The sequence below is a fragment of the Eumetopias jubatus genome, unplaced genomic scaffold (assembly GCF_037043125.1).
Source record: "Eumetopias jubatus isolate StellerSeaLion01/CBP00866 unplaced genomic scaffold, mEumJub1_p1.0 scaffold_14, whole genome shotgun sequence".
Taxonomy (NCBI): Eukaryota; Metazoa; Chordata; class Mammalia; order Carnivora; family Otariidae; genus Eumetopias; species Eumetopias jubatus.
The window spans coordinates 88,053,378-88,075,432 of record NW_028274820.1 but is presented as its reverse complement, the minus strand read 5'-3'; the positions used below and the strand labels follow the sequence as shown (position 1 = coordinate 88,075,432).

General features: G+C 46.2%; 1 protein-coding gene across 3 annotated transcripts in view; it reads left to right on the top strand.

The window, feature by feature from the left end:
- Positions 1-22,055, top strand: part of PLXNA4 (plexin A4) — a 355,028-nt gene that overhangs the window by 201,018 nt on the left and 131,955 nt on the right. For all 3 annotated transcript variants that reach the window (XM_028106345.2, XM_028106346.2, XM_088018661.1), the window contains exon 3: positions 4,573-4,704. In XM_028106345.2, the coding sequence (XP_027962146.1) occupies positions 4,573-4,704 (132 nt within the window). The remainder of the gene's footprint in view (positions 1-4,572; positions 4,705-22,055) is intronic.

Here is a 22,055-nt window from a genome sequence, read left to right as displayed (position 1 = left end):
ATAAAGGGCTAGTATCCGAAATCTATAAAGAACTTATCAAACTCACCACCCAAAGAACAAATAATCCAATTGAGAAATGGGCAGAAGACATTTTCAGACATTTCTGCAAAGAAGGCATCCAAATGGCCAACAGACACATGAAAAAGTGCTCAACATCACTCGGCATCTGGGAAATAGAGATCAAAACCTCAATGAGGTACCACCTCACACCAGTCAGAATGGCTAAAATCAACAAGTCAGGAAACGACAGATGTTGGCGGGGATGCGGAGCAAGGGGAACCCTCCTACACTGTTGGTGGGAATGCAAGCTGGTGCAGCCACTCTGGAAAACAGTATGGAGGTTCCTCAAAAAGTTGAAAATAGAGCTACCCTACGACCCAGCAATTGCACTACTGGGGATTTACCCCAAAGATACAAATGTAGTGATCCGAAGGGGCACATGCACCCCAATGTTTATAGCAGCAATGTCCACAATAGCCAAACTATGGAAAGAGCCTAGATGTCCATCAACAGATGAATGGATAAAGAAGAGGTGGTATATATATACAATGGGATATTATGCAGCCATCAAAAGAATGAAATCTTGCCATTTGCAACGACATGGATAGAACTAGAGGGTATTATGCTAAGTGAAATAAGTCAATCAGAGAAAGACAATTATCATATGGTCGCACTGATAAGAGGAATTTGAGAAACAAGACAGAGGATCATAGGGGAAGGGAGGGAAAAATGAAACAAGATGAAACCAGAGAAGGAGACGAACCAGAAGAGACTCTTAATCTCGGGAAACAAACTGAGGGCTGCTGGAGTGGAGGGCGGTGAGAGGGATGGGGTGGCTGGGTGATGGACACTGGGGAGGGTAGGTGCTATGGTGAGCACGTGAATTGTGTAAGACTGATGAATCACAGACCTGTACCCCTGAAACAAATAATACATTATATGTTAACAACAACAAAAAAAGAATGCTGTGCAAGGTAACAAACAAAAATATAAGGGATCGTTATTTGAAAATTTACACCAGCATCATCTTCATTCATATGCATGATTCTCTCCCACAAGAACTGTAGTAGGCACAGGCGCGGTTCCTCCCACACTACTAGGGTGATGTTTGCTTAACGTCAACTACTTGCACTTCTTGAAGGGATGCAGGTTTATACGACCAAAAGAACCTGGTTCAACATGTGCTGGTGTAGTATGTAAACACGCGGAGGCATGGACAGAATCAGTCAGACCTTGGTAAGGATCAAGGCCATGCCATTCACTAGATGTGTGACCATGAGCAAGTTATATTGATGCTTACTTCGCAGAGTTAGTTGGTTTACATGAGAAGTTAGTATGTGTAGAATGCCTGCACGGGACCTGACACACAGTAGCCACTCAGTTATTGGCAGTTCTCGTTGCTATCGCTTACGTGAGGCCAAAGGACCCAGCAGCTGGACTGTCCTACCTAAATTTTATGAATGTCCATCATTCAGCCAATCCTACCACAAGCTCCTTTTATCCAAGATCTGTGTGAGATTCTTTCAGCAGGTGGGTGAATGGATGCTTTCCTTTCTGTTTTCTGAAATAAGTCATGGACTGGGGAGGGGTATGGGGAGAGGGAAGCCTGCCTGCCTTTCCAGTGACTGATTTCCCATCCAGGCAGAGAGTGGAAAGGGGTACCATAACCCTATCCCGCCTCCCTGGGGAAGGCCCATGAAAATGTGCCCTAGGTGTTCCCTGCCCCCCCCCCCCCCCGCTTACCTGGTTTCCTCTGATGTCCACTGACATCCAGCACATCACCTTGTGCTAAAGAGCAGGGAGCTGGGGCCCAATGATAAAGGAGATTGATCAGGCACTGAATCCAATTTCCCTTGGGGATCAGACCACAGGCACTGCGTGGGATGCATATCTACCAGCAGTCCCTAGGGGAGCCTGTTCCTGCCGGCAGCCTGAGGGGGCTTGGAGACCAGCCAGGGTGTTCAGTATCACTCTTGTCACTCATGTGTTCCTGCTCCAGAGGTGACTCACAGCTGGGGATGAAGCCTGCCTGGGCTGGGGGCCAAGGCCATCACCACACGGTCAGACTTGGGTGGTAATCCCAATTGGTTTTGCATGAACTCTCATTTCATTCAGATGAAGGAAGGCCCTGGCCAGGATGGACATCTGGTGGCATGGGGGTGGGCACAGAAACAGGAGGGCTATTGGCTTCTGAGGCATTTTGATTTTCAGAGCTAAAAGTATTCTCTTTCTATTCCTTTATCAGTTTTGTTTGTTTGTTTGTTTTCATGAGCTTCATGAGAAATCAGCAAAAAGGACTTTCAGCTGCATTCATTTATTTCTTCATTTTTAAAATAAATATGTGTCAAGCTTGAGTATTTCAGCATCAAAATCAGGAATGACTGGCAAAAGCCTCTGGCATCGTATAGACCAGAGACAGACCCTGACCTCAGCCCCCTGCCTTTATTTAGGTGGCACGCCCCAGCGAATGAACGTGAAACCCACCAAGGAACAAGATCTCATGTCATGGGGTGGCAGGAAAAGTGTGGACTTCAGAGTCGAACTGGATTCTAATTCTGTCCCCAGATTTTATAGCTCAGGCTAATTGTTTAGTGCACCTCTGTCTCATTTTCCTCATCGTTTGTATCTGTATAGCAGTTAGGACTTTTGATGTTGCAAAAAAGCCTTTTTATTCTTTTAACAATAAGGAAATAACATGAGTAACTAGAAAGTCCTGACAGAGGGCAGGCTTCGGGGTCATTTTGATTCAGTGACTCAGGGACATCACCAAAGACCAATTTTTTCCCAACTCTGTACCTAAACCTTTCCTGGCTTCAGTTCCCCTCTTTATGACAAGAGGGCTGCCAATAGCTCTTGGAACCGGCTGTTTCTTTGATATGTTGAGGGTGAGGAGAAATTCTCTCTTCCTGATCACAAAACACTGTCTGTCCCTGCTTTGCTCTGAGTGCATATGTTGATTGGCTTGGGCCTGTTTTCTTCAATCACTGAGGCAACAGAATGAAATTAAACTGATTTGCTCGCGCCCATCGGAAAGCACCCCCTGCCCCTGGGGAAGCAGGGGGGTGCATCCAATCTTGCCCCTAGGTGAGAGAGGGTGGAATGGATGCTGGAGAGGCCATGGAAGTCAGGACAAATGACCACTAAGCCCACAGGATTGAGAGGATTACACCAATAAGGAATTGCGTGTAAAACCATTTCTTAGTGCCTGACGTCTAGGGAGGGCTTAAAAATCGTGCTCAAGAGGAAAACAAACAAATAGAGCCTGGAACAAGCCTAAAAGCAAACACATAAACCACAAAATAAACTAGTGTCAGAGTTCAGTTGGCATTAATGTGGTGTCCGTTCTGTAATTTATTTGCTCTGAATAACTTCTCTTCTCCTTGAGCTCATGAGAAGTTACAAATTAAATATTAAAAATTAAAAGTAAGAGTCCATAATGGGAATATATGGAATATAATTTTTTTCTTTAGTTTTGTTACTGAAATCTCTAAAATTACATGGTGGGTACCTTACAGAGTCTTATACAAATGGCATCTAATCAAGTTTGGTGATCTCCTAGCTACAGAGGCATCTCCCTGTCTCCCTCCAGATGTTTGGTCCCAACTTAGGTGGGTGGCATTATTAGTACTGGGCAGCGATTGTGTTGAATTTATGAGCCCAGACTTGTAATGACTCTGATTCTAGAGACCTGGGCCAGCACCCCGGGTCAGATGAGCACCATGTGGCATTGAGAAGCCCCCGTCTTTCTAGATTTGTCCTCCACTGTGGGAGGTGTGGGCAAAAGTCTCTCGTGGTTGTCTCCACATTGTCCAAACATTTCTAGGGAGGCCTGAGAATGGCCCAGGGGTGATCTACTATGTTAAGTGTTCTCGGAAGTTTGGAGATGACTCATGCCCAATGCACATTTTCCTGGAATGTTCATATCCCCTTCCCTGGGGACATGAATAGAACCTCTAGGAGGTCTCAAGACCTACATCTACTCCTAAGCCTAAAGCAGAAGCCCGTAGTTAATGGCCAGAATGAGCCCACTCAGTGTGAAACTTCTGAGGTTGGCTCCTTGCCTGATTCCCCTCAAAGGTGTGGCAATGATAACTGGGTAGCCATTTCAAAGAATCAGCCTGCATCCTCACACCCACTTATTTTCTGAGAACAAATCTAGCAAATAATGTTGCCTTTCTGTTACATGATGATACTCTGATTTGAGGCAGCTTCAGTTACCCACTGTTCACCCAATCCCTAGCCCCCGCTCCCCAATACCAGCCCCATCCTCTTCTCCAAAGATGTCCAAGCCAGGCCTCGAAGACTTAAGCCTGAGGCAGAGGGAACCAGAGAGGATAAGGCCAGGTGCTTTGTGGGGCCTGGTTTGGTCTCCTGCCTTCCCTTCTCTTTGCCTTTCCCAGCAGGAGGCCCATGGGGGGAGTGGGGCTTCTATTCGGGGCCTGGCCTCGGCATCTCAGAGGCAAAGCTCACTGCCTCTCCCTTAGCTGTTGGGAGGGTCTCTGGGCTGAAGCTGGACTGCAGGCAATATAGGATCTGAACGCGTGCCATCTCTCCTCTCTCTCTTCTCCACAGATCCGGGTGGATGGGCCCAGGGGCAATGCCCTCCAGTATGAGACGGTGCAGGTGGTAGAGCCTGGCCCAGTCCTCCGGGATATGGCCTTCTCCAAGGACCACGAGCAACTCTACATCATGTCAGAAAGGCAGGTAAGGCTTTTGGGCTCTCTTAGACATCTGTCTTGCAGCTAAGTACTAGCCTGTGGCCCGGTAGAAACCTACAGGAGGCCAGCTGCAAAGAAGCCAATTGATTTATTTGGCTCAGCATGTATCTTTTTGGTTATACTGCCTGGGGACTGAGGCTGAGTGCGCTGAAACGGGGAATAAAATATCAAAACACCTGGGAGTCTAGAACAAATCCACTAACTTCAAAGTGATGGGTGAATATAGATTCAGAGCCAACATTTACTCTCTTTTGAAGAAACATGGTACAAATGCCCAAGTTGTTTGTCCGGATTTCCCTACACAGAGTATAATCTCCTATCGAGGTCACCTTCTTGGACCCTGGAGGTCTATGGCGGGCAAGGATTTGTTGCCCAAATATCTTAGTTGAGGAAACATCATAGAATAGTCAAATGGATGGAGAGTCAAAAAACAGGGTCTCTGTGTGTGAAGTAAGATGATACGCGTGTGTTCTGAGCCTTTGTATGTACCTAGACCTCTAGCGTGAAGTTCCAGCAAATTCCATGAGGCCAAGCCAGGCAGAACAATAGGGTACAGGGATTACTGTTAACTGATACCGAGTAGGAAGTAGCAAAGTTGGGCTTGTTTCTGGAATTCAGCTGAGTACTAAGTTCTTCAAGGGTCCTTGGCTTATACCAGGACTCATGTGTCTACAGCAGGCAAAGGTATACATATCATCTTGAAAATTCCATACATTTAAGAGTATGTCTGGAGTGCCCTAATTCACAGCCCAGTGTGTTTCACCCCCACAAGACACACCCACCTCAAGAGTAGACCAGCACTGTCCTACCTTGTCTCTCTCATCTCTGTGTGGGATGGGTCATTCCCAGGAGCTGTCCCTCCAGTCCATGAATATGTATGTGACAAAGGCAGCCGCCATGAGGGCCAGATCCCATCTCTTATTTATCTTCATTAGCGAGCCTTGAACTCCCCAGAGGGCCTTGCTGACAGAGCCTGGATTGTTCTGCCTGTCCCCTCTCTGCAGAGTGAAGGAGATGAATGCCACATTATGCCACCCACAAGGCTTTGTGCATTATGTCTTGGCAGCCACAGCGGCTCCACCCTCCCCAAGAGCCTGATGACATCTTCTCTGGGTGTGGGACTCCCCACGCAGCCACACTGGGACCCATTGTGGTACCTTCATCGAGGCTGCCCTGGCTTGGGGATTGCCTGATGTGGGGCCGACAGAGGAACACTTGACCCCAGGAGCAAGGACTGGGTATGAGGCTGTTCCTTTGCTTTCATTCCTTGCTCTTTTTCAATGGAGCCCACACTCCCTGCCTACCTTTGAGGCCCCAAACACTGAGGAGAAGCAGCTTTCCTTAGACTCCTTTGGAGGAGAAGACCCAATACCTCCACAAGGCATTATGTATTTTAATTTCTTACCATACCTGAAAGCCAGGATCTCTCTCAACCTGGAACTTTCTCTAAGAACTTCCGAAGATGGAAAATATAAACTGTGTGGAGCCCCCTCTGATAACTGAGTTGGGATTCTGGGTTCCTTGTTCTTGCATTCTGCTTGCCTGAGAGGCGTCAGTAGGCAGTACCCACTCAGGCTCGGAGAATGAGGTACGCTGGGAGCTCTGGGTTGTTGGAGAAGAAAGGAAGGCGGGAACGGATGGGACCAGGGCATTCATCCCTTCTGGGACTGCTCCTCACTGAGATGGAGGGCGGCCTGTCATCAAAATAAAATCCCAAGGCCCCTGACAGCTGGCCCAACACTGGTATCCAGTGGGTTTGCACATTCTTTGTGAGGAGCGGTAGTACAGCACAACGGTTAAGTGCACAGGCTTTGGTGTCAGGATATCCGCGCATGAACCTTAGCTCCACTATTTACTAAGTAGGATCTCAGGTAAGTTCCTTAACCTCTTTAAGACTTAAGGTTCTCAACCGGTGCATGGAAGTAATAATAACATCCCATAGTGTCCCAAGGATCAAACAACATAGCACATGTAACAGGCATGAACCAAGCCTGGCACGGAGTGAGGGCTTGGTAAATGGAGTCTCGTATTCTTATGACATTGTGACAGGAGTGTCTGGGCATTGGTCGTGTGTGAAGTCAGGCAGGTGGTGGCATCAAGATTATGGGTGACCTATCAGGTATGGAGCTTTGGAGTTCAGGCCTGAACTCCCCAGAGGACCTTGCTGACAGAGCCTGGATTGTTCTGCCTGTCCCCTCTGAGGTGGGCTGGGAGCAGGGACTTAGTCCCAGTGGAAAGCAGATCAAGACCCCACAGGCTGCTTTGTTGACTGAGCATACCAAGTAGAGCTGGGGGCAAGAGCAGCAACTAGGGATATTCCGGCCTCTGTCAGCTGGTAGGTTGGTGTCAGCCATGCTGTGTCCGAGCACTTTGCAAGGCTGAGTCTACAGGTCAGTCTGTATATGCTCAGCAGTGATGTCTGCTCTACCCGGAGGACACTTCCCTTTCTCATCTGGCTAATTTTGCCTTGTCCTTCAAAACTGAGCTGTGCCATCCCATTCTACAATGAGCAATGGCTGACCTCTTGCTTAGACACCTCTCTGGTAGCTTTTCTCACCCCAGGCTGTCTTTCTCTCTTGCCAGACTGTCAGCAGCTTGAGGGCAGCCCTATGTCTTCTTTGTCTGTCTAAATCTCACCTAATGGGCCTTTGATAATTATTCGATGAATGAATGAATGAATTATTGATTGAATCCCCACTGTCATCACTGACCCAGAATTGGAAAAGAGGGACTGATACAAATTATCTCCTGCTTATCTTAATTCCCAAGCTTAAACTTACATGTATAATGACAAGACTACACTTCAGACAAAGGAAGTATCCCCCAAACGTCGGTCATCCGTTTATTACCGCCATAACTTCAACCTGTCCTGAACTATTTCTTGCTTTTGTGTTTTTATTTAAGTAAACATACTGCTTAAACCTAAATAGCCTACTTTAACCATCTCTTAAATAGTACTATTATAGATCCGATGTGCTAGTCATACATAATATACCTAATTATGATATTGTGGCTTATAATAAGAACATATATTTGGTCTTCATCCCCATTTCTGGCACTGAGCTACCAGAACCCTTGGAATTTCCTGAGTGATGAGAGCAATGGGAAAATCTTTTGTTATAATATTTGGTCTCTTGTCCTCAGTTCCTGAAATCTTCAGGAGCCATAAAAGTAAAATGGGTGTCTCATTATTCATAATAAGCCCCTTTCAACCACCACTGAATTTATGTTAATTTGGTGACTTTTGGAAATCCCCTAAAGAAGGGGGGGGTTGTTGGTTGTCAGGGGAGCCAGATTGGGGGGTCAGAAAAGGTAAGGATGGTATAACAAGTAGAGGCAGAGAATGGAGTGGTGTGTGCACGCGTGTGTGTGTACGTTGTGTGCGTGCACGTGTGTGTGTGCGTGTGTGCACGTGTGTAGGCACACGAATGCTATATATTTCCTGGCTCTGTGACCATAGTCAAGTTACTAACCCTCTCAGGACTTCATTTATTCATTCAATACCAACAAATATCGAGCACCTACTGTGAGTCAGCCACTTTCTAGATACTAGAGATTCAGTGGGGAACAAGATAACAAGACCTCTGCCCCGATAATGCTTATATTTTAGGTAGGGACAGACCATGAGTGAGTAAACGAATGAATGCTGCATGTCAGGCGATGCAAATACAATGAGAGATTTCACAGACTCAGTGGGAATAAAGTGGTGGTTAGGAACATGGTGGGGAATGCTCTTTTCAGGAAGGTTGTCAGAGGAAGCCTCCCAAGAAGGGAACTTTTGAGCAGAGAGAAGGATAAAGTCAAGTGGCAGGAGGAAACTTGGGAAGAAATCCTCAACCAGGCAGAAGCAATGGCTAGCTCAGAGGCCATGGGGTGCGAGCATGACTTGGTGCCTTGGAACAGGGAATGGAAGGTGGTAGGTGATGCACTGGGAGAGGCCACACCTCAGTTTGCGATCTGTGAAATGGGAATGTAGTAAATGGCATTGCTTTCCCAGGGCACTGATGAAGACCAAATGAGATAATGTCTGTAGAAAGAGCTTGGCTCAGCATCTAGAAGTGAGGGAACCTCCAACCTATTACGATTATTTGCAAATTGGATAATTCCAAGCCAGAATATTATTTCTGCTATTAGGAATATGTGAGTTCCTCTTCCTGTCTCACCCAGCGAGGCTTTCACTCTCCATATATGCTTCTCCTTGGTGTGTCAGAGTGAGGGTACTGCTGGGCATCTGTGTGGGATGTGTGTGTGCGTGCACATGTGTGTGTGTTCCTGTGTGTGCATGCACACACATGCACACCTCCTCCTGTGTCTGCCCCTGCCTGTATGTCTCCCATCAGCCTCCATCCTGCGTCGTACATATCTGTGTGTATGTATATGGTGTGTATTTACTAGGACTCTGGTGCTCCCGAGGGAATGTCTATACACACTGAAGCTGCTGTGATAAAAACCTGCCAAAGCAATAGGAGGGAAGTGAGAAAAAATGTCAGCGAGGCAGATGAATGAGGAGATGAGGTGGCAGATCTGGTCTGTCCTCAGGTGCCCTGGAGCAGCCCCCCACCGGGGAAGAAGCAGCTGTCCCCCATACAAGGCAAGTCTCTCCGATAGGCCCCAGAGCAAGTGGCAGATTCAGCCTCTCAGCCATCTCACACAGCAGCCCTCCCCTGCCTGAAAGCCAGAGGCCTCAAACACATGTTTCTGCTTTGGAGATGCCCTTGTGTTGTATCTGGGCCAAAGCCATCCTTCATGGCTTCTTTGTTTTACTGACTCCTGTTGACAGTGCATCTGCTTCCAGGGGACACTCACATGAGCCGGTGACACTCAGGTCCTAGCTGTGATCTGGGATGAGATGCCTGTGGGGGCTGAGGAGGTAGGTCTGGAGGTGGGTCCACCTGCACTTGGAGTTACTCGGAAGGCAGAGCCAACTGGGGCAGCTCTACTTGGCTCCATCCGCATAATCCAGTGGTCAAGTAGCGAGGGCCATCTTGCTTTGTAACATACTACCTAGGCCTGATTCATTCATTCACTCAACAAATATCCACTAAGCATCTACCAGGTGCCAGGCGCTAGCCTAGACATTGGGGACACAACAGTCAAGAAACAGATAAAAACCTTGGCTCTAGGGGCTCGTGGTTTTCACAAGAGGACACAGCAAAGAAGCAACCAACATCCCGGATAAATCACGTAGTAGGTTTCAGGGCAAAAGGAAATGGAGCTGGGTAAGTGGGATCTGAAGACCTAGTCAAAGCAAAAGAGTTGCCATTTTATTTTTTTATTTTTTTTCTTCCTTTAAATTTTATTGTTATGTTAATTACCATACATTACATCATTAGTTTTTGATGTAGTGTTCCATGATTCATTGTTTGTGCATAACACCCAGTGCTCCACGCAGAACGTGCCCTCTAAGAGTTGCCATTTTAAACAGTGGTCAGAGAAGTCTTCCCGAGAGAGGTATAGGTGTAAAAGGGGGTGAATGGAGGCCTGTTGACCTATCCCCTTCCCTGTTCTCCATGTTTCTTTTCAAGCTCTGTGCCCGGGGTTGTGAAGCAGAGCTGGTCGAGTGTGCCTGTTGGGACGAAACTGGTGAGAGGGTCCCTTTGTGACTGGGATTTTTACCATGTTGAGACTTGCATGGGGGAAGCTCGGTTCAAAGGGAAGGTGGTACTGTGGTCCAAGACAGTGGCTTGGGGCTGGAACTCCGAACTGCATGGTGCCTCTGCTGGGACCACCTTGCGATGAGGGGCCATTACTGCTTCCTCATGCTTCAGTGTCCCTCCCGTCCCCAGCCTGCCTCCCAGGGGGCTTCTGAGGGCAGCCGATGTGAAGTCCGGCAATCTCGGGCGTCTCCAGACCCCCATCCCACATAAGGTGCAGCTGTGGAGATGTTTCCCGCCCCCACTGGGCTCCTGTAAGAACAATTCTGACTCTCTGGGTGCCGGGTCCAGGGCAGGTCTCTCGAGAGGTGCGTTTGCAGTGAGACGGCTGTCTGGCATCATTCTTCCCGCCCCTGCAGGGGACAGAGCTGTATGCTGTCGTTTGTGTCTGGATGGCTGACACTGTGACAAGCCCATTTGGACATTTGCTCCCGGCACCCAGCCCAGGCCATTCTGATAGCTCCTGGGAGAAGGAATTTGAAGCAGGGACCTGAGAGTGAGTGACAGGAAACGGAGCCACCTTGGGCACTTGAAGAAAGGAGACAGGCTGTTCCAGTGTTTCACCCAGTGTCACTCAGACAGAAGCCCTTCCCATTTGTCTGGAGCTAATCTGGAAGGTTCCAGTGTGCCCTTACTGAGATGCTCCCCCTTCTCATTTCCTTCTCCATAAAGGCAGAACATCTCCATTTTACTGTCGCAGAACCGGAGGGACCCAGACAGGGGAAATGACTTCCTGCCCCAGCTTCCTACGTTCCCTAGGTGCTGGGAGCCTGGCTTCCCCTTAGCATCATGAAACCCCAGAATTGGAAAAACCCTCAAGGCTTCTTGCATCCACTTCTCTCCTGCAGCCTTTTCCCTGTAGGACTGAGGAGCAAACCAAAGCCCAGAAAAGTGAATGGTGCTTGCCCAGTGTCGCACAGCACGCTGGCCAGAGAGCCAAGTTAGAATCCAACTCCGATCCTCCTGTTATGTCTTCCGCAGTCCGTCTTCCCATGAGGGACATGGAGCTCTCTGTGGGGCCAAGAGATGCTCTTTATCTTCTGGTCTTGTCAGCAGGAAAGTTGTACACCTGACTCCTTAGGCTTCAAAATGAGCCTAAGAAGGCAAAAGGGCTCTCTGAGTGTGAGGGCTGAATGGGGCAGTGGGGGTGACTGTAGGAACTCAGAACCACCCCGCGGCCCCAGAGAGGAGGTGCCTTGGCTTATTCTGCCTTAGTTCCAGCCTGGTACAGGTTGGGCCTGCAACGTCTATTCTAGAGCCTCTTAGGATACATGGGGCCCCAGACACAGTCAACCCATCCCCTAGAGAGAATAGGCAAGGGGACCCCTCCTTTTCCAACAGGCATGTTTCCAAGTGGTCACTTATGTAGGCATAACGTCTCGAACACCTGAATATGATTTAGTCCAGTCACCTCCCCGAGAGGAAGAATGACAGTGGCCTGACATTTCTCAGATGGGGTGACTGGAAGGCAGAAATGTGTGCAGGAGGGAGCCCACAGGCTGGTCACAAATAGGCCATGAACTTGGGTTTTCATCCAGGCCCTTTGCACACTCGCCAGCTCTGCCACTGGACCAAATTGCTCACATGGGTTGTGCTTCAGTTTCTTCATGTGTAAAATGCAAATGATAATAACCACCTTTTGGGGCTTTTAGGATGAAAGGTGAGACTTGTAAAGGGCCTAGCATGTAGTAGGCTTTCAGCAAGTTGTGGGAGTTATCTCCATCATTATCATCATTATTATTACCAATTTGGTAGCTGAAGGCCAGTTCAGCTCTGGGCACCAGCTCTCCAGGATAGCCTGGCACACACACACCCTGTCCATTTTGAAGCCCCTCGGACGATACTAAGGTCGAGCATTCCCTTTATACCTGCTGGTGCTGCCCTCCAGGAGACTGAAGAGCTAGGAGCCCGTCGTCCCCCTACCCCAGGCAATAGGGCTGTCCAGCCTCTGTGGGGCTGGGTGGATTCTCCTCTGTACTCTACTTCCGCTGGGGGGAAGGAATTTTAGTTTAAGTCGAGCCCCACTGGACTTGAGGTTATCACAGACCAGGCACCTGAACTCGCTTTGGCTCCTCATCCATCAGGACTCCTAGGGCAGACAGGGAATGGCTGGTTTCCCTGCACTCTGCCCTGAACACCAGAAGAGCTAGTATATAAATGTAGAGCAGCAGGGGGTGGTGCAGGAGGAAGGACTGGGAGATGCAAGGGGCAGGTGATTAGGGAAAAGCCTTGGCAGCTCCTAATCTTGAGCTCCATTAAGCATCTATCTCCGGCAATTGCCCTGACAGTCACATCTCCTCTCCACTCGGTGCCTGTGTCCCGAGACCATTGGGGCACTCGAAGTGCCATTTTAAAGACAACTACCTGTAATATTCCACTTAGCAGCATGTGGGGAGACTCCAACAGCGTGGGCAAACAGGGCCAGGGGCTACTGCATCTCTGCGCCCTTCCAGGTCCTTCCTCCCACCATGTGTGTTTTAGCAAGTGCCCACTGCATGCCCTCCCAGCACAGGTGTAGGCACTGCACAGAATCGAAAAGAGCAGAAGGAAGACGCTGTTCTGGGAGCCTCTGGGAGCCTGGAGCTGGGAGCAGACTTCAGCCTGCAGGGCATTGAAACAAAAGTGTTCCTGCTATGAGGATTACCCCAGACATCCACCCTCCTTTAGTGCTGGGAGGGTAGGGCGGAGGAGAGGATGTCAGCCTGAAGAGCACAGTCTCCTTGTGCATTTCAGTGGGTAACATAGGGACTCTGGTCTAGAGGCCAGAGCTCTTGGGGTGTTTCCCAAGACGGTTCTCAATTCTGCGGGTACCACTCGGCTCCCATCTCCTCTTACCTAGGGCGGGTGTGGACGGAAGTTGACTCCCACCATCCTAGCCCACTCCCCTGTCCTCTAGGGACGGCACCTGAATGGAAGTGGTTCAGTTCGGTGAGACTGATTGACTAGTGCTTGAGTTCTGCAGAAAGAGAGGCTGGGAATATTGGATACTTAAGTGAACTGTGTACTCAGTTGGAATATTGATGAGACATTTTCAAAAGTAAATAGATGCATGTTAATTTGTGCCATTGTTCAAGATGACTAGTTGGCATTAGTGATGCCACATGACTTCACCAAATGCAATATAAGCATAAAAGGAAAAATTACAAATGGCAAAATTATATCTGATCCAAGTCCCTTAAGTGCATTTCAGATATTTTGCATGGACAATGGAGACAGCAATCTGAAAGTGACTCAAAGACAATGCCATCATTTCAAGGAAATGCATAATGGTTGAGGGGGAGACTATCTGGGTATTTATTTGAAGTTATGCACAACAGCGAAGGACTGGAGGAGCAAGCATAGAAATAAGGGATGTCTTCCTTAAAAAGGATTCCAAGCAGGCGCTGAAGTTTATCTGGTTCCCTGCTGGATGACTTGAAGGTGGTTCAGAGCAGGAGCTGAAAACACCAGCCCTTTTTTTGGTCCTAGCTCTGCCACTTTCTACCTGTAGGACCTTGGGCGAGTTATTTAATCTCTGGGTACCTTCAGTTTCTCAACAGGAACACTTACTAGTGCCCACTGCCTGGGTGGTTACAATGAGTAAATTAGAAAGTGTACATAAAATTTCTAGTGCAGTCCCTGGCACAAAATGAGGGCTCAATAAATCTTAGCTTTCCTCTTTATTGTTTTCAGTATGCTGGTCTAGTAGAATGGGGTCTGCATTCTATTTTTAAAAATTTCACCCATCTGATTTTTCCTCCCATCATTCGTAAACTCACTTACGTCTCCTCCGAGGCATGTCAGGCCCCTGGTGCTGGGTGGCCAGGGCGGCAGAGAGCAGAGCAGGTGGTCTCCGTTGGCCACACCTCCCCTCCCAATCTCTGCCGCCCCACAGCCTGAGTCCACGGGTGTCAAAGGCCTCTTGGCTGGAGCTGTGGTCGTTGACTGTGCCCAGGTCACTTCCTCGAGACACTGCCTCCGGCAGGAGTCACCGCTCACACCAGAGTTTACCTGCAGGGTAAGAGGAGAGGCCCCTCAAGGGAAAGTCCTACTGCCCTGAGGCCACTTTCGTCCGCAAGGCTTGGAGAGAAATACTACTCTCATTAAGGTGAGGGTGTCTCAGGTCACAAGCAATACACACATGAAGCGTGACTTGTGAACGACGCCTCCCACCTGTCCCTTTGCCTCGTTATGGCTTTAAGCATCAATTAGTCCAGGATTCCCCAAATTTTATTCTCAGAACCAAAATTTGGCAGGACATTTTTTTTTTTTAAGTTTTCTTTGGTCAAATACATTTGGAGAAATCTGAGTTAAGCAGGTATCTTCGAACATTTGGTGTGCTGATGAGTATTAGAAGTCTCCAAGCTGGGGGTGGGAGGTAGTGTCTCCCAGCCCATGTGATCACAGAATTCACTTTATCAGGGGCACCCAAAACGGTTGGTGGAGTATGGATCCTTCACTGGAAAAGACTTCACTTTGATCTTTCCCAGTTCTTCTGGTTTCCTCTCCCTGCTCACTGGTGGTCTCCCTGGCTCTAGCCTGACCGTGGTCTCTCTTCTTTTGTGCTGGTCCATCTCTAGGCACAGGCTGAATTCTCTGTCTCAACTCTCCTGAAGTCAGGAAAAGGAGGGTTCTTTGGATTTGAGTCTCAAGGTTACAAGATGTGCTGGTCCATCTCTAGGCACAGGCTGAATTCTCTGTCTCAACTCTCCTGAAGTCAGGAAAAGGAGGGTTCTTTGGATTTGAGTCTCAAGGTTGCAGCTCACTGACCTCTGGCTTGCTGGCACTCACTTGAATTCCCTCCTCTATCCTAGGTGCCTGGGCCCCTCTTCAGCTCTGAACTTTGCCCCAACCTTAATCATTGTCCTTCTCTGAAAGCCACCAATTTTATTAAAATTATTAAAATCCTGCCTCTTACCTACTGTTACCATTCAAAGTTATACATTTGGGATGAACAGAATTAATGTATCCTATCATTTTACATCTGCTCAGATGGTTCTTAATTGAGGGACCGTTGTTTATTTGTAAATATTTATTACTTGATTTTTAACAAATAAATGTTGATAACCCGATATCCCTAATTCACATCATTTAGAGGAGGCAATGTATTTATTTATCATTGTTTTGCTCCAGAACAGCAAAGACCTAAAGCCACAAACTCTAAAACATTGAGCGCCCTTTTTGCTTGTCTAGTGTAGTGGTATTAAAGTGCACTTTGATGCTAAGAAGTACAAAGAATGATCCGATGGGACAAAAGAAGACACCTTTAGAACTTCTTTTTTTTTTAAATTAAAACAAGAAATTAGGCTTTGCTCATATTTAATGTACAGTCGATACTAGATACTGTTTCCCTGCCTTGGTCTGTATGTCAAGCATCCATGTGTCAGAAAGACATGGAGGTACATGGGATCTCCATATCTCCCAGTGGTGATACCGGCGTTCTTACTGGCAGATTCAGTTTCAATATATTATAACAAGTTTGCAGTTTATGTGCAACAGATATCAATATTGTAAAAGCAATCCTGGAAATAGAATCTTTACAATTTGAGATGGGAGTAACCATGAACACTTTTTGTACAACCCAGAGGTTTGCTAGTTATGGAAACATAATTAAACATTTTTCTTTTAAAAGAACCAAAATGTTCCACATTTGCTGATTTTTTCAGGTTTGGCAAGCAGCTGTCAGAAGTATGTCACTTTGCTGATAACTTTAAAAAATTAAACACTGCATCTGCCCCCTCAGTATAAAGGTAATACATTAACAAAGAGTTAGAAAGTAACCACTTTTAGGAAGAATTTATAGCACGGGAAGACCATTTTGAAAGAAAAAAAAAAGTTTGGAAATATTTTCATCTTTATGTGATTTTGTTGTTGATAATGAGTAGGTATGACACTTTAAAAATTTCTATCTAAAAACTTTTAAAACTTGGAAACAGAATCTTCTACTTGCCGAAAAATCTTCCAAAGGAAGAGTTTCAGAGAGTTTTGACCCGTTTTTAAGAAATATATAAAAATTCAGCACCTTCCGATTAGTTGAAAAAATAGCTGATTGACATCAGAGAAGATGGAAATCTACCAGCTGAATTTCAACAACAATCTTCACATAATTTGTGCATGAAACCAAAGAGAAGTATCTTGATTTAGTCAGTAGAGCCAACAATGCTCTTTCTGCATTTCTGTGTCTATGTGAGGTGTCTTTTTCCATCCTGACAGCCATGAAAGCGAATAAATTGAACCCTTGATCTCAGAACCCCATATCACTAAGTGCTCAACAGAGACGAAGCCAATTCTAACATATCAGTCCCACCATTTTTAATAATAATTTTCTTGGAGGTTGTAAAATGTTTTGTATGATTCATGAATAAAATAAAATAAACATTAAAATGCGATTTTATCTTTATCTCATGTCTTTATTTCCTAACTTTGTGTGTAGTTGATAATGCAATGATATTAATAAGTAGAGCATATATAGTCTTTATAAACAAATATGTGTATTTTAGGTGCATGCTCAAAAAGTTTTTACTACGAGGTGTGCAATCATCAATACTCTTTAGACACCCACTGGCTATCAGAGTATGTAAATTTACAGAAGCTTCATAAGTTAATCTCATTCAATCTCCAATCTTCACTTTCCTATCACCTTTACAACTATCTCCTCTGTACCCAAGAGTCTGTTGTTAAGACCCAGCCCAGAAGTCCATAGCGCCCATTGTGCATTGGTTCATCCATGTGGGTGGAGACAGTATGGTCAGTTTCTTTATCTTTGAGTAATTTACCCAATGTCTCCGAGATTTTTCAAAAGCCCAGATCCCTGAGCAGCAGACAGAACATTCTCTCTGGGAGGAACTGTGAAGAATTTGAGGTGGTGCTGACAGTTAAGACAATCTCTAGACAAGCAGATAGCATGATCATGGCTATGGCCCTGATCCCTACAAGCTGGCAGGGAATATTTTTGTAATAAGTAAGGCCAAAATGACTGTGGATCTTGAGAACTGTTTTAATAGGCATAAATCTGTCAGTCTGGAGTTAGCCTTTGCTCATTATGTCTCCCATTTTCCATTCATTCTTCCTTTGTCCTATTCTCTCTTTCTCCTTTTTTTCTTTTCTTTTTTTTTTTTTTTTTTTTGTATTCCTCTCACCTTCCTCCTTATTTTTTATCTGTCTCTTGTCTTACTCTTCTCCACATTCACCTTCCATTTTCCTGGTCTCTGAGGAGGGAGAGAAAGCTGGAATGGGGTCAGGCCTGTGTTTTTCAAACTGCCGGTCATGACACATTAGTGGGTCGAGAAATCAATTTAGTGGGTCACGAAATCAATTTAAAGGGTCATGACCAGAATTTTTTTTTAATGGAATAGAATAAAATTGAACAGAACGGTGTCCATCAAGCGCAGTAAGGATAAGTACTATTTGTGAAACTATATATGTGCATGTGTATGTGTCCTGGGTTGCAATGTAAAGCATCTCTTGCCATGAGTCATGGTCAAAGGGAAAGCCATTGGTCTTAGGAATAACCTCTTGCATGTACTGGCAATAAGTTTACATAAGTTTGGGCATCCAACTCACCTTTCAAGCCGTGCTAATGACATCATCTGGCCTTCTGCTGGTTTTTATTCAAGTGATTTCTCAATTTCAACAATTTGGCTTCCACAGTTATTTGTTGATAGTTTAGTGTGGCAGCTGTGGGGTAGTGGATAAAGCACTGGACACAGAGTAAGGCTACCTGGAATCAAGTTCTTGACTCACAGGGTCTGGACTTCTGAGTCTTAGTTCTCCCATTTGTGGGCCATCAATACATTCTAACCTGTTATTTCATTAAGATTCACTTGGAAATGAATGTATTTCTATAGCTCACTGGGGTGATAGAGGTCCCCTCACAACCAGAGGGGACCAGGAGTGCTGTCCTCCCCAGGAATTTCCTGGCTGCTCCAAGGGCTGAAAAGACCAACATGGGAGCACACCTATGGCCTATCCACGGCATCAGAGCATGCCGCCACACACCGGTGGGGAAGCACTGTCCAGATGACCGTAATGTACTGTGTAGGCCTAGAAATCTTTGTTCCTGCAGCTCTGTGGATAGCCCCCATTCTGGGAACATACAAAGATGCACAAGACAGCTATGCCCTCGAGGAGCTTACTATTTAGTGATTGTGTTCACCACCTGCAGTTTGCAAGAGACACTGGGTGGTACAGGGCCAACTGAGTCATTATTAGCCTTTCTTGGCAGTGGTCTCTCCTTGTCTAAAGCCTTGACTCTGGAAGTTTCTTTTCTGTCTGTGGGAACTGAACACAACCCCTAAACCACCTTACAGTCCTGATATTTCTTAGTTATAAATGTAAACCTGAGTCAAGTCAAGATGAGAGGGGCAGACTCCAATGGTTCTCTAAATGCCAGATCCTGCTGCCTTTGCCATGTGCACTGAAGGGAATAAAACTAATTACTACCTTCCTAAAGAGCTGGGCATGGGTGGATACGCCCTTGAAAGTGGCCAGCAGAAATGCTTCTTGCAAAGCATTCTCCCCATGCAGCTGCCTGCAAGTCTCTCTGCTACAGCCTTTGCTGCCCAAGGACCCCTTCCTCGGGCCATTAGCAAAGAGGCTGGCCATTATTAACTAGCTGGCATTGACTGATGACACTAAGCTTTTTTTTGGCCTCGTGTGGGCTGGTGGCAGGCGCTTAGTTGACCCCTGGAATTTGGAGTTTATTCTGCCATGAAAACAAAGAAATAAATTAGAGGAATGAACAGAAATCCCTATGGTTAGACAGTAGTTAGAGATAGCTCAACAGCCTCAGCTGGCCCCCTCCCCAAGGACACACCCACCAGAAGACTCCTGCCTCCTAGTCCCTTGGCTATCACTCCCAGATTCCTGGTACTGCTCCTGTCTAGGCTAGTGAAATGAGGAAAGAAACTCCTGTTTCTCTCTCTCTCTCTCTCTCTCTTTCTGTCTCTCTCTGTCCTCTGGAGCCTGGTACTATGGAAAGATCCTCTGGAGCCTGGTACTATGGAAAGAGATGGTGTCTATACAACATCTTGCATACTGGAGAAGATTTAGAAATTCCATTTATGTGAGGGACCCATTCTTTAAAATATGCTTCTATAATAGATTGTATGTTCTGAGTACCACAGAAATATTTCTGCATAGAAAATCACTCTTTTGAGGCGCCTGGCTGGCTCAGTCAGCAGAGCATGCAACTCTTGATCTCGGGGTTATGAGTTTGAGCCCCATGTTGGTTGTAGAGATTACTTCAAAACAAAATCTTAAAAAAAGAAGAAAGAAAACTCTTTTAGCATGTTCTGCAGCTATTTACTTTGTTGGTCATCTACATCTTTCCTCAGGTGAAGACCTTGGCTTTGACTTTAAGCCAAATGCCAAGGGTCCCCCCAAATAATTAAACCGTTTTGGTAATTGTCTTCTAAGCAAGTCACTGTTTCTGGAGACTACTGGTGCATTTTTACCTTATATAGAGAAAGGGAGCCAAATAACTCATCCTTCTCCAGCTTTCCCGCTAAAATCTCCTAAACCCCACTGCACAAAGGGACATTTTTTAAAAATCAAAATGAGAACAATAATTTTATGTGACAGGATTATTTATATGGCTGTTCTCCCCATGATGAATCCATCCAGCCCTACCCCAGATGCCAGTTCATAAATCAGGAAATGCTATTACCCACTGGCCATAAAAACAGAGCCCACCCCTATACAGAGGAGTCATTTCAGAAGTGGCTGCCCCATTTCAGGGCAGAAATGAGTTCAGAAAATCCAGCTGGCTGTCCAGAGAGAGAAGAAATGTCTTTTACTTGATAAATAATCAGTCTTTCCTTCCTCCCAATCCCCTTTTCCCCTAGAAATATGTAGAATTAATGACACGGATATATGCCATTCCACAGAAAAAATAACAACAGGGCTAACTAGATTGAAGTGAGGCAAAGGGCAAGCATGAGGATGGCAAGAAGCCTCCAGATTTCCCATGAAGCCTTTCCTATTAGCTTAAATGCAGTCCGAGAATAAACGGCTTAGAGAAAATTTAGTGGGAGTCCTCCTTGCTGGGCATTCCTCCTGCAGGCACCCATTAAGGACAGGCAGAGAGCCAAGGAAAAGGGTCGGGAAAGGGAGAGTCGCTGCAACAAAGCCTGAGACGGAGTAAGCTGAAGTCTCTGGATTTGTCTGTGATTCCTCCAGTGTGACTGTGTACTTCATTTTTTTTTTTTTTTTTTTTGCATTTATTCTGCAGAATTTACTCCTGGGCCATAGGTTTTTGTTTCTTCAGTTTCCTCTGGGATATCTTTTCCCTCTGTGCAACCTCCTCTTCTGGTTTAGGAACAATCTGCTCTTTTTCAGTAAGGATCATCTCAATGTGGCAGGGAGAGCTCATGTATGGGTTAATCCGACCATGAGCCCTGTACGTTCTACGCCGCATCTTGGGGCTTTGTTCACCTGGATGTGCTCAGTGACCAGAGAATCAACATCTAAACCCTTAAGTTCAGCATTACTCTGCATTTTTAAGCATTTGCAGTAAAAATTCAGCACTCTTCTTGGGCCACCGACCCTGTGTCCAGCCCCACTGTTTGTTTGGCCTGGGCACACCTACCAACTCCACCATTGTAGGGACGGAATGGGACACACTGCTTCTGTAAAGTGACATCTTTCAGATACTTGGTGGCTTTTCTGATATGCATACCCTTGATGGCCTGGGCAGTTTCACGTGTGTTCTTAAAGTGAACATGAAGATTTGAACCTCTTGATTTACATGATTTTGTAGGGTTTTCTGGGACAAGCGAATCGCGAACCATTTTCCAGAGGTCACCTCAGGCCGCTTCTGCATACTTCATTTTTATCTCAACAGATATGTGTTGCAATGGGGAGAGCACAGAAAGAGAGTTAAAGGAAAAAGAAAAGAGGGCCAATGAGAAGTAGGGTGGGCAGGAAATTCTGCTGGGGGGCATGGTCACAGTCACTGGCAATAGTGAAGATCCAGCAGGAGACAAAAGAGATGATGCCCATGCATGTATGTAGCTTCATGCTAGGGGGATCAGAATGGACAATAAACAAGTGAGCAAATAAAGGGCCAAGGTAATTTCTTCTAGTGGGAAGTGCTATAAGAGAAGTAAGATGGAGTCACATGAGAGAAGCTGAAAGTGGCAGAAGGGGGCAGTTTTGGTCTACAAGGCTCAGGAAGCTCTTGCTGAATAATGACATGTGAGCTGGCTACTGAATAACTATGAAGAAAACATTCTAGACAGAGGGAACAGCAAGTGGCCAGACCCTGAAGTAGGATGCGCTTGGCATATTCAAGTAACAGAAGGATAGTCACCATGAGAGAGAAGACAGGAGCAAATGCGAGTCCACACGATGTGCAGGAGGCAATTTGGGGAATTCCAACAGTGCTAGAGTAGTGCTAGGTCCAGCTGCTGGTGACTAATGGTTTGTCTAATTTACCCAGTATAGCAACATTCAGGGAGTCGTGCAAATAAAAAAGAGAGTGCCCTTGTGCCCCTAGCTTATTGCTTGGATTGGCCTTTGTTTTGAGAACCTTAGTCTTCTGGTACAGAAGAGAGATGCTCCTTGAGAAAACAGCAACAGTGAAAGCTAATAGTTGCATACTGCTTACTGTTACCTTGACAGAGTTTGAGGGGTTTCTTGGTGTTTGGTGTTTTGCCAGCTTGAATGAGGTATAATTAACATATGATCACCAATTTTAAGTGTA